The sequence below is a fragment of the Mytilus galloprovincialis genome, chromosome 8 (assembly GCF_965363235.1).
Source record: "Mytilus galloprovincialis chromosome 8, xbMytGall1.hap1.1, whole genome shotgun sequence".
Taxonomy (NCBI): Eukaryota; Metazoa; Mollusca; class Bivalvia; order Mytilida; family Mytilidae; genus Mytilus; species Mytilus galloprovincialis.
In genome coordinates this window covers 60,858,365-60,872,360 of record NC_134845.1, presented here as the reverse complement: position 1 = coordinate 60,872,360, position 13,996 = coordinate 60,858,365, and the positions used below count along the sequence as shown (strand labels likewise).

At 30.4% G+C, this 13,996-nt stretch overlaps 1 protein-coding gene across 7 annotated transcripts in view; it reads left to right on the top strand.

Moving 5' to 3' along the window:
* The window catches only part of LOC143042320 (uncharacterized), a 98,481-nt gene that overhangs the window by 949 nt on the left and 83,536 nt on the right, over nt 1-13,996 (top strand). For all 7 annotated transcript variants that reach the window (XM_076214593.1, XM_076214597.1, XM_076214596.1 and 4 more), the window contains exon 2: nt 347-573. In XM_076214593.1, the coding sequence (XP_076070708.1) occupies nt 437-573 (137 nt within the window). In that variant the 5' untranslated portion in view covers nt 347-436. The remainder of the gene's footprint in view (nt 1-346; nt 574-13,996) is intronic.

Sequence of the window (13,996 nt, the reverse complement as noted above, 5' to 3'; positions counted from 1 at the left end):
GTCAAAAAGTATACCAAGGAGACAGCAAGTTGCCAACACCTTTGAAGTTTACATAAAAGCTTACTTGTAATTAAGACATTAATTAGGCTCACTCACTCAGACCAAGGATTTGTATAGCAATTGAGACTTACAATGCAAATCCTCCCCTTAGGCAGACCTGGATATAATGAAATGAATGAATAGGAGATTTTTAAAAGAATGTCTTTGGAAATAACCTACATGTAATATTTATAACATCTGTTTTTTGGGGTCATTTTATATGTATATTCGAAAGGCTATTTATTTTAATACCTTAAGATTTTCATTTTGCAAACTTTTCAAAATCAGATTCTTTTCTATATTGTAGGAATTTTCTTTTTGGATTTTAAGTTGTAGCTGTATCTATATGTAAGGCATTGGAATATTAAGTATGTCATCTGTATGTCAAGGCTAACATATGATTGACAAAGTAAACTCCGACTATGCCATCACTATGTCGTGTTGTGATAATATACTGCAAAGGATTAACAATGAACTACCTGACGAGTGGGAGGCAAAATTGGTGGCAGAACAAGGACGCATTTATTATCTAAGGTAGGTGTTGGGCAGGTAATGTCCTAGAAAGACTTCCATTTGCCCCCCTCCTTTTCCCCTCTGGTTGATACAAATGTAGATTAAGAAAAATGCACATGTAAGGGGTTTAAAAGGAAGTTTGCCAATGTCTTACTACCTTGGGTTGTGCCAATAGATTTTGTTACGGCATTTAAACAGTAGCAGTTCTGCACTGGTATATTAGATGAAGCTACGCAACATACCAATATGACTAGGTTATACAATTGTTTCAAATAGTATGAGTTGCATACCGTATCTGAAATTTTTTTTAATGGTAATACTAAATATAAAGATAAGGAGATGTGGAGTGATTGCTAAAGAGACAACTTTCCAATAGAAAACAAAAGACAAAGATGTCGACAACCATAAGTCACTGTCCAAACTTGTTATGTATAAAAAAAAAAACACACTGTAATGTATATAGAAAGCTTTAAAAAAGCCTGCCATGTCATGAGGACCACATTAGCAACAATTTTATAGAGAAATCCAACATTAATCCTTTTATAGTGGACTATGTGGTATGAGTTTAAACTTTTGCACATTGTTGAAGGCCATACTGTGTCCTATAGTTGTTAACTTCTATTTCATTTGGTCTCTGGTAGACAAATGGTAGAAATTTGTCTCATTGGCAATCATACCACATCTCGTTATTTTTATATATATTATAAGTTTTATTGGTACATGTAAATGCAATTAAAACACATGTAATCTAACTCCGTTAAAAGGTACTAGGTGCAGGACCTAGGAATATTTGTGAACAATTTTTTGTTTTACTTCTCAGAATTGCTCTTTGATATTCTCAGTCATCCTTATGGCCTTCACCCTTATGGCCTTCACCCTTATGGCCTTCACTCAATCTTCAACAAAGACTTGTCAGGTTGAATTACTATTTTATCTTAAGATAAAAAGATTTTAAATGATATTGTTACAAAATTGCACTTGTCTTAGTCCAATGTGCACTTAAAATCTTGTAGAGGATGGCATTACAGTTTGTGGTTTCTATCTTTTTTAATCTCCCTAGGTATCGGTTCATTCAGAAAATAAAATGTCAAAGAAAAGGAATGATGATTCAAATCTCGACAATGTTTAAAACTCCATCTTTTAATCGACAATGTTATGTTCCACTCCAAAAATAAAAAGAAAAGAAAAAGAATCTGCTTGAAATCTTGTCAGTATTAAAAGGTTGTCTACGAATCTCCCCATTTACAAATGTCTCTGAGTCTGTTCCACTCCAGAAATAAAAAGATAGAAAAGAATCTGTGTGAAATCTCATCTGTATTAAAAAGTTTTCTTTTAATCTTCCCATTTTCAATGTCTGTTCCACTCCAAAAATAAAAGAAAAGAATTAAGGAATCTGTTTCAAATCTCAATAGAATTAAAAAGTTGTGCTTGGTGTACTATACAATTCTATGTCTTAGAAATCAATATTATAACATGAGAAAAGTTTATCTACATTTAAACACAGCTTTCCTCTTTCTTTCATGACACTAACACATTGAGAGAACAAATACAAAAATTTCTAGATTAAACAGATAAAAACTTAATAAAAGGGGAAAAACATCTTTCATGAAACGGACATCTATTGATTTGCAAATCATTTTCACTGAAAAATCCATTTATTAACGACATAATCAGATTATTGAAACCCTCTTTTATAATGGTATTGCAAGAATAAACAATACTGTTACGAACGGTCATTGGTTTCTGTTTGAATGACACAATTGTCCGATTCTCTTTGATTAGAGATTATATTTACGAAGACAATACTTAGAATCTTGTCCATACATGTAACTTCATTTCCGATTCCAGAGTTGACAATTGATGGTGGTCTTTGATACAATTTTCATCGCCTAATGAACTTGTTTAGGAGCGAACTTGTCAATAACTTAATTCTGATTAAATTATAGATAAGTTTACAGAACGATTGATCGAAACTGACATGACAAACGTCCATTTAATCGATTTTTATTGTTGATATATACTGACCATGTCAAATGAAATTTACATTTAATATGTTATTTTTTAGTTATTTATTCAATTGACACATATGGACTTACATGTACAGTGACCTATAGTTGTTAATTTCTGGGTCATTTGGTCTCTTGTGGAGAGTTGTCTCATTGGAAATCATACCACATCTTCTTTTATATAATTTTAAAATAAAATCATAATTCCAATTACATTATCTACTCATCATGCTCATTGTGAAAAGCCATTAGAATTGTTATTTACAATTCTGAAAAAGTTAAAATTTATTCATAATCAAAAGACAGTATAGTTTATAAAAATATTATCAATAGATCCTTTGATCACACTTAACTGGATTTATGAAATTATGTAATAAATAATTGATTTTAAATTCAAAATATCCTGTAGGTCAAATGAATCAAACTTGAAACTTAAACATTCTTAAATTTTTTCAAAAATTGTATGTTGCTATCAACATACAGGTTTGGTTTATGTAACTTTTGATGAGTTTTATTTGATTGTAACTTATCTTAAATTGTTGGTTTTTTTTTCAAAAAGATAAACTGTTATTCATTTTAGTTTTAGCATTAATACCAAGCTTGGGAGATAAGAGACTCATTCAAAAATGCCGCTGTAGTAACGCTAGCTTAAATATTAAAGGTTGAGATTTTATTTTTGATGAACATGTTTGAATATATTTGCTAAAATAAGAGTTAAAAGGAGAGGATAACAATACAAAAGACAAAGACAGAATTTTAGTTCAATTGAAAAAAAACAACATGACATGGATCTTGATAGAAAACTATTATTTGATTGATTGATTGATTTTAATTGTTGAGATCTTGATATCCAGTGGTAAATATTTCATTAAAAAAAATGGCAATATGATGCGATAACAATTTATTGAAAAAGAGTTTTAAAAGATGTTGCCAATGTTATACATGTTAAGATGACTGTCCAAATATTATTTTGTATCCAAGTGATTTTAAAGTATCTGCATTTGCTTATGAGTAATACTAGAGTGCAGTCTGCTAAAAAAAAAGATAAGCAGTTTTGGGATGTTCAGATGATTAAAATATCATTTGAAGTCTTTTAATTTTGATACATTTTTCATTCATGAATTATCATGTTTTATAGCACTCTGGTGTTATGGGTGTTTAAAATTAGAAATCTAAGAAGCGTGTCCCACAATGTAATGGAAATGTTTAATAATTCTTTCTGTTTCGCTCATTTGAAAAGATGTCATGAAGTACAAACAAAATTTTCTTTATTTAATATATGTAATGAAGTATTGATAATTGTGGCGCTATTTGAACCAAACAATCTTCCATTCAGGTATATAATTGCTTTCAAACTTCTCCGTCAAACCGAATTAGGGAATACAATACGTAAGAATTTGATCGTAAATAATATATAAATATTCCTATATTTTTGGTTTTAAAACTCACCTTTAAGCTAAATGAAAATGAAATTACAGGTAGGTATATTAGTCACAAGATATAAATGAAGAATTAACTAAATTTGATGTAAAAGCTTGAACACCCAGTTTCAATGCATTTTTCTTGAATCAATGAGTGTTACGGGTTTGCATGATTTTTTAAACATGAAAGTTGGAATTGATAATGTGTCTCATTTAAATGACATAAAAACTTAAATATTTTGAAAATTGGAAAAGAAAATTGAATTGGAAGTCCAAAGAGCAAAGTTATATACAATTGCATGAACAATAACTGTACCCAAAATCCATATATTTCACAATGCATGCTTGTCGCTCAGGTATCTTTCATCCCTCTTTAAGGCTTTTTTTCTGTGACATTATTATGCTTAAAAGTTCAAAAACAAATATTAGTGCAGTACTATACATGGAAGTTTGTGATTATAAAATTATTATAAAAGGACAGAAAATACATGTGCATACAAATATTGCACATTTTAGTATTGTTGTAGTTGAGGTGCATACATGCGTAATAGATGCATGATTTCTGTCTAGACAAACTATTGTCACTATTGTTCATTATACATATGTATTTTGGGTGGCAAAATTACACATGGGAGTATAAGAATAAAAATTTTAAGGTTTTTAACCCCCATGGCGGCCATTTTAAAAAGTTGGCAGGTATGGGTTTGCCAATTGGATTTAATAAGAAAATCCACTTTTCTGAGAAGCATTTTGTTTGTTGCATGTCCCTACCTGATCCTATCTGGATGAGGAACTTACTATATATATATATATATTAAGTTTAGATCAAACAGTTTTTTCCATTTTCTAAACCATATATATCTATTATTGCGCTCATTTGACAGTTTGTATTTCTTGAAACCAGAAGTACAAATTAGATATATAGGAGATTATTTCTGTTTTTGAAAGATTACCAGTATACAGGTTAAGAAGGACAGGCATGTTTTCCCGTTTGAATCGTTTTACACTCCATGTTGAAGATCGTCCTGAACATGCATGAAATATTTGCCACTGGACATTCAGCAAGCAACAATCAATCAATTCATATTGAAGACTGTACTTTGACCTATAATTGTCAACTTTTATGAATTGTGACTTGGATGGAGAGTTGTCTCATTGGCACTTAATACCACATCTTATATCTATGACAGAGTTCCTGTCTCATTGACATCTTACCCCATATCTATTTGTTTTTCATAGATATACTGTGACAGTAAACTGACCCTTTTGGTCACATATCTTGTAAGTGAATTTATAGTGGGTGCTGGGTAAATACTTTTTATCATCTTAGTACATATGAAGGAGTATAATAAATGCACTTCAAATCCCTAAAAATGTAAAAATTGCAGAACATGTTTATTTAGAAAGGCAAATATTGGCACAACTTGTATTTGACCTACGTTTGAAATTTATTCCTTAAAGCAGAACTGAAGAACGACAATAAACACTTGAAATATACATACAAATTAAAAGTGCAATAAAACTGAAGTAAAGTCATTGCACTTTGAGTCAGCAAATATGGGAATTAAAAGGGATTTTTTTCTTTTTTTGTGAGAGTGAGCATTAAATCATGTTGAAATTTTACATTCAAATGAAAAATGCAATAAACTAGAAGTAGAGTCAAGCAAATATAAATAAAAAGGATATTTTTTTTCATGAAAGAGCATTAAATCAAGTTGAAATTTTAAATTCAAATTCAAAGTGCAATAAAACAGGAGATGAGTCAATGCACTTTGAATAAAAAGGGCACTTTTTCTTCTTTTTACAAGACAGTATAAATCACAATTTATATTACAATGAATACTTATAAACAATCCTATATATTCAAGTTGAAAAATGTTGGGTGACATAAATATTTCAGGGTAATATTTGGAAAGGGATTAGTAAAGTAAACGCTACGTCAGTTGAAAGGATTAGTAAAGTATCAATAACACACTAGTTTGTCCGGGTCAACATAGTCCTGTCTTCAATTTGGTATGCAACCTAAGGGGTATTGTAATGAATTGGATCAATCGATATCATTCTACCTAAATTGTCGATAATTTGTAAGGAGCCTTAAATTGAGAGGTTCAGGGGTCAGGGGGTTGGAACCCCCCTTTTTTTGGACAATCAATGCATTTGAATGGGGACATATAGTTAGACCCCCCCTTTGTCCTATGTTGGGACCTTTTTAAACATTTATACATTGTTATGGTATATATATATTTGACATAATGATATGGAAAGCTTATTGTTTATGTCTGCATTATGTATGTAACCTTGAAGAAAAGAAATATGATAATAAGAACAAGATTAATGCATATACATTTTAAAATCCATTCAAATTTCAAGTGTTTTTATATGTTTATTTTAAATAGAGTGTTTACATATTAGGTAAAGATGATACAGATATGCATATAAGGATAGGAATCTCTTTTATCCTGCGGTTTTTGAAAAAAAGTTTTTTAACTTCATAGTAAAAATTGATTTAAAAATAAATCCTTTTCTACTTTCAAATTCCAGAATTCATTAAAGGGGAAAATATTCTTTGTCAATAAGCTTAAACCCAGTAGATTTAGATGTGTGAATCTTATCTATGTTGAATGCTTGTATGATCATGTATGAAATCGGACGTGCTTGATTTACAATTTATTAACTGAAAAAATACCCGCTAGCTTGTTTGGATTTTAAATTCCATAATTTCTAATTTTGTTTAAAGTTTGATGAGGTGTTATGTATTTGAATGAAATTTGTGGTTGATAGTTTAAAGGATTGGTGTTTATATGTAACAGAAACCCTGGTATTTCAAGTTACACTGACTAAACAATTCCATTCAGATTATGTCTGTAAAGGAGAAGGGGGGGGAATTGCAAATGAACATTCTAAGCATGCATTATATTAATTATGCTGTTAGAATTGATTTCTGTCGAATTTATTTTTTTGGGCCTTTTATAGCTTACTGTTCGGGGTATCAGCCAAGGTTTTGTGTTGATGCTGTACTTTGACCTATAATGGTTTACTTTTATAAATTGTTTTTTGGATGGAGAGTTGTCTGTATCATTGCTTATACCACATCTTATATATATATGGAAATCTTAATTTGTACTGTTCAGTGGCGGATCCAGCCATTTTAAAAAGGGGGGGTTCCCAACCCAGAGTAAAGGGGGGTTCCAACTATATGCTCCCATTCAAATGCATTGATCGGCCAAAAAAAAGGGGGGGGTTCCAACCCCCGGAACCCCCCCCTGGATCTGCCACTGCTGTTTTTTGAAACCCTACATGCCAAGGAAAATTAACTGAAGAGTCCCATAAAATTATTTGAATGAAGGCAATTAAATGTCTTAGAAAACAAACCAAACAAATTTGGTTCCTTGACGAAAATAACATTGACAGGGGAAATTTGTTAACTGTTTAGTCTCAATAGATATAATAAAACTACTGAATTTCATTGTTAAATTTATTCTTGTATATATTAAGTTCAATCAAAATAAATAATTCAAACTTAAGAATTTCCTCATAGAATGACCATTTTGGCAACTTCTCCCTCTCAATGGGAATGACTCGTGACCATTTTCAACTTCTTGCTCTCGCAGAAAATATCCCTTTTCCAGTAGAATAATTTTCAGATCAAGAGTTAACATATATTTACAACGTCTATTTTCTCAAGATTGCAACATGTTTCACCAACTTTTTTTGCAAATGTTACACAAGACACCCACGTTTATATATATGTTTATAAATGATAAATGAATTTGAATTAGAAATCTATTGAATGTTTTGTATAAAAATTGAATGCCTTTCCACACCAAGTATATATTATATCTGCATTGAAAGTGATCTTATTGACACATTTTTACCTGTAAATATGATATACCTACATACATAATGTATAAGTTATGAAGATCAAAATTGGCCATCTGACATATAGACTGATAAGTAAAAAAATTGACCTACATGTGCAAAGAAAATTAGGAATTTTAAGATTGTCCTTTTTCCTGATTTTAATGCTTGATAAATTTACATATTGATAGTACTTGGTTCATGATATATTTAGGCATGCATTGTAGCTAAACTTCAAATACATTTTTTGGGGTAACATTTAATAAGTTTTTTGGGGGGAATGAGACTTTAAATTTGATGCTTAGAATATACATGCTTTCATGAGCTTAATTGAAAGAAGAGACTTATGCCACAGATATAGTTGAACCATTGCAAGATAAAATTTATGAATGCAACCCAATATATGTCAATGTTTTGAGATAGAAATTCTTCAGTATACTTGAAATGTAACTTTCTGATGTTGTAGTTCTTAACATGCTTAAGATCATAATAAATAATGAGATTTTGATATATTTTCAAAAGTGCATTGACACTGCAAAAATCATATGATAAGATAAAAATGATACTTACTAAATTATTATTTTTTTTTGTGTGCATTGGGATTAAAAGAATGCAGATTTCATTGTATAGGGAATACACAAGTTACTATTAAGTATTTTAACAGATATATTTTAATATAATATATATATTTTTTTTTTGAAAAAAAAGTTATAGTATTTTTTTAATACGTTTTTGAGGTAAACAGTGAAAAAAAATAGAAAAAAAATTGTATGGCAAACACTGTAAAATTGATTAGATTCAGGCTGTTTGACACAGTGATTATAATTTACACCAAACATAAAAACTTTACATGTGTGAGAAAAACTAGTCCTTAGTTCAAAGAAAACCACAAGACCATAAAATTTAACATTGGTTGACTTATCCATTGACTGAAGTTTCTTATAATTTGTCTTCTTTAATGACTTAATTTGTCGTGCTCAAACGTATCTGTGGTAGCTAATTCGTTAAAATAATTTCGTTAAACTTTTAAGAGGACATTTTTTATGTGTTTGAAAAGTAATGGTCACGAAAGCAATCGTCAGCTCTCATTGAACTTTTAAGAGGACATTTTTAATGTGTTTAAAAAGTAATGGTCATGAAAGCAATCATAAGCTCTTGATGAACTTAACATGCACTGAAATATCTGTATATATGGTAGTGGGGGTCTTTTTGCCTGATTGGTTAAACACTTTTGACCTTATGTTTGACCAAGTGGTGTCTTTTCAATTTCGGTCTTTCCATTCATTAAAGATTTGACTCAGGTCAAATAGTACGGCATTATATTTGACCAAGTGACGTGACATCTGATTTGGTTATAACAATTTCTTGACTGTAATCAAATGCATAAGGCACCCCCATCTGCATTTGCACATGGTACGTAGCTACGTTCATGAAATGACTTTTGGCCTGTGGTAATTTTCTTCATTTAAATAATTTGACATGTAATGGTGGATTTTGCTAAAACAAAACATAAATGACATTCATAAACATGAACTTTTACTTTTCCTGAGAAAATTGGACCAAATGGAAGATTTTTTTTCTTTTCTAAAATTCATTGTACTCATGTATACATAGGCATGAACAAGACTTTCATATCTACCTTAGCTATACATTATACAAGTACTCAATACATATTATAGACGATTCTAATTTACTTGATAGATAAAAGATATATCTCTCCCGGTAGATATGTTACAATGAACAGATGAAAACAACTCTTTATTAGAACGATAATAACATTGTTATCACTCTATCAATCATATGTTATGACATTTCATGCGGCAAAAATTGACGGACATCAAATTCTGTTTTTATTGAAATTCTGAAATTATATAGATATTTTGACAAATGACTTTTCCTCTTATTTGATATTATTGTAGATAAACCTCTAATGTACTTAGTAAGACTCCGAGGGTCCTTATCAGTTATTAGTCCATAGTCTGGAAGCTTTTTATTTCCTTATGTGTATAAAAGCCGCGTTTATGATGTTTCAATATTATTTATAGATTCACATATTTCAAAAATTTATATGATAAAACAGTTGCTACTGTCAATTCAGTTAGTGTATCTGAATAAAAAAAACAAACTCTCATAGTCTCATCACAATTAATGCCATCTGGAACAGGTTCATCTTACTTGAATTGCAACTTTTCCCAGTTTATTTGCCAGACTCAATGGCCTTTGTAGTTGTACTTAAAGCAAAATCCTGTTTTGATCAGAGGGAAATTTGGTTTATCAAGCGATTGTTTGCTTCTTAAAGTCACTGTAGTACATTACTTCTATGTTATGACAAGAAAGAAGTTGGACAACTTTGTATCATATAAAAATTATTTGTATCTGCAATTTGGAAATTGGAAATATACATGTGCAAAGAACTATTATTAGCTCTCTCACTCTTGTGTCAATAACTAATGAATTAAAGTAGAATTCAAATCAAGAAATAACAAATTTTATAATAAATATTTAAGCATAAGTGGGTTTTCAAATCTATTAGTAGCAAAAATAATGGATATGTAAACCAAATTAGCATTAACATCTGGCAGTAACTGCTATGATAGAAGTAAAAGTAGCATTCAAATTCAGTTTCCGACATATACCGGTAATGAAAATAAAAAGCAAAGTAGCATTTCAAATGAGTAACATGAGTAATGTAAATGATGGAAAAAGGAGCATTCATAAATATGTCCAGCTTGTTTTAAACAGGATCATTTATTAATAATGCTCAAGGTCAGGGTCAGTAATATCTGGCATATTTTTTATCAACTCCATATTGATTTTCTGTCATCTGATTGGTCAGAAGAAAATGAAAGTTATATGGTCTACTTTCCTTTTGAATATTGTCAACAACTCAATGTAATAGTCTTAGTGATTAATAGAGGTATAAAGGTTATATCTGTTTTAATTTCTGATTTCTTGCCAAGGTCTGTCTTATGGTTTTTGTAAAGTTTATATGTACAATGTTTTTATATGTGACTTATAAAATTCACATTCATGGTAAATACTGATCATGAAGTGGCCCTGTGAGAAAAATTGTTGATTTTGTCCTTGGAACATATTGTAGAATATTACCCCAGGGGAAGTGTTTGGGCATCATGTTTCTCAGTCTATTTTCACATGTTTGATTTGTAAGAGATCACCATTTACGTCTTTATATAATAATTCAGATTCCTACAAATACATAAATATATACTAAGCAACTTAATGTTCTGTTCAAGCCTAAAATTTTGGAATTTCAGTTTTTTTACCATATGAAAATAAGTGTGGTCACATATAATTGCAACTGAAATAACCAGAGACCAAATGTTGTAGAAGTACAGCCTGCACATATAAGTAAAAATCACATGAAAGTATAAAACATAATACATTTACATTGATATATATCTTTGGATTTATTCAATTAAATGCATATCAGGTAGTCGAGATCCAACTCTTAGAGAATCAAGAATGCCTTTACTGCAAGATTTAGGAAAATAGATGGAATTTTGTTAAGAAAACAAGAATATGCATAGCATTAAAGACGAGCAAGTTATTTGATTCAGAGTTCAAATTTGATTAAGTTACTTGCAGGCCTTTCTTTCTAGTTACAGCAGAAAGTAATATTTTCTTTATCAGTTCTGTTGAAATATAAAGGAATCTAGACTTAATTATCATCATGCTCTTTCTTTAAATAATGGAACTGAACCTCTTTTATAGTTTTCATCATTTAGCTATTATCAGAAATCAGAATTAATATAAATGTATTCCTGAATTTTCAATCAAAAGCCTTAAATCGATTAACATCAAATCGCAAATTCTAAAAATTTTGTTATGTAATACAGATTATAACCCTAACATTATTTCAGACAATTATTTAATTATTTCAAATACCCATTACAATACATCCAAGTTGTTTTTTGTTTGTCTCTACTAGTTTTGTTTGTGTTATTTAATCAAATAAATCAGGTAAACAAATAAATGTACAAGGTGATTATAGGTGTTATGTTTACCTGTGATTTATTATGGGCGAGTTAACCCAGCGAACGAGAGAAAAGGTGTTAGGTTCACTACTTGACTGAGAATATCAGCTTGAATATTCTTATTGGTCAAATTATGGGTACAGGTCATCATAAGGTTTACAACAGTTAGAAAACCACTTCAAAGTTTTTAAAGTTGGGAACAGTATCATGTGAACTCTGGGGTCAGAATGGTTCAAGGGATTATATGTTTCTTTTAAACTAAAGTATTTGTTTTATTGTTTAACTGAAAATTCATATTAAGGGTTACGTTCAGTATACACATTCATGCTTTCCAACATTTCGTTTTAGAAAATTCTAGCTGTCTTGAGTCGACCTTCATTTGAAAAGACATTAGCCAGGGGCGGATCTAGGCATTTTTAAGGCGGGGATTCCAACCATAAGGCATATGTCCCCATTCAAATGCATTATCCTCCAATAAAAAAAGGGGGGGTAAAACCCACAGAACCCTTCCCTTGATTCGCCACTGTCAGCAGTGGTTGTTAAACTTATTTAGTGATATTTTGTCCATTAATGAAATTTTATGTATATCATTGACAGAGACAGGTATGCCTCATCATTGGGTGTCTTGTGGTCACATTTTCTTGTTGAGGGCTAAAATATTAATCAGCCAATCACGGTATATAAAAATTGACCTAATTTCATTGCACCAGCTGTTTTGCTGACTTTCAATTTTTCTCAACAACATAGCAGTTATTAATAAATGATTGGAGTAACTGAGAACAGGACACATCGATTGTATTGATGTATGAATTTGTTTTCTGCTTTCCTTTTCAGTTAACTTCCGCTATTAACTAAGTATCACAGTTCATTTTCCTTGCGCTTAATATGTCTATAAAGGAAATATTGATTCATCACATTTAATTAAAAAAGTCATGTTGACACTTTCATTAAGTGTTTGAAACACGGAAAAAGAACACAGTTTTATTGCGTGCTTAAAAGTTCTGTTAACTGTGGTGATCCAGGACTTTTCATAAGGGGGACTGCTAACTCACCTATAAGGGGGAGGGGGGTGGCTCTAGTCATGCTTCAGTGTTTCCCTATATAATTCCTAGGGCCTATGTATTAAGTTTGTTTTGAGAAAAATATACTGACAATATATTATGTCTGAACTTCTGAAGTTAAATCTGCAAGTCATACAACTGTGCAAAACTCGAAGGGTGATCAAGGTTGTTAAACACCCCCTAGTTCAGTCTCAAGTTCATTTGTTCTATAATTTTATTAAGAAATTGAGCAAGTTAATTTTAACTGGTACCTTTTTATCTGGTACAGTATCAGAATTTCTATTAACTTGATTTGTTATGAAATAATATTTTCTGTAAATGATTAGTTTAATAATGTGTTTGGTGTATAAATTTTGCATTAATCATTGTTTATTTCACATTTAATGAGGTCAAATTGACGATCAGTACTAAATTGGCAACGATAGCCAAATTAAATGAATTCAACATATTGATAAATCGCTTACTAGTCAATGTAACAAAGTTCTTTGTAAAAGACGATATAAATTTAAAGGTTAAGAAGTTACAAAATCAATTCAAGTCGAATGAACACTTGTAAAAATGAAGTTATATGGCAAGGGCAAGCAAACAAATTTGCATGTATTGTAAATGGGGAATTGAAACTCCATTATGATGGACAAAATCTAGCTGTAAAATAGAATTCAAATGTGAAAGAAAATATACTGAGATTTCTAAGTTTAAGTAAGTTCTGTGGTGTTTGTTTGAAACTTTTAAAAGGGGTAATAACTTATAATAGTCTATTGTTAGGAAATTTTATAAATAAATTCAGAAGTAATAGGGTTTCAACCCCTGAACTCGTAAGTGGGGAAAGTTGACCAAAGCCCTTTGATCCCCCTGGATCTACTCAATTTCAAAGATCTTTTTGCAATAAGTTCCTGTTTATTAACTTTTGATTTTTTCTCTCACATATTTCTACCTTGTAATTTTTTGTACGTTTATGATTTACAAATCTGGCCTGCTCTTTTTCTCATCTCTCCTATACTTATTTCCTGCTTCTGTTCTTCTTTAGAACCATCATTTCAAAATTGTAAAAAGTAACAAAAAAATAGGTCAATGAATATGATTCAGTATTTTGCTTTCACTTC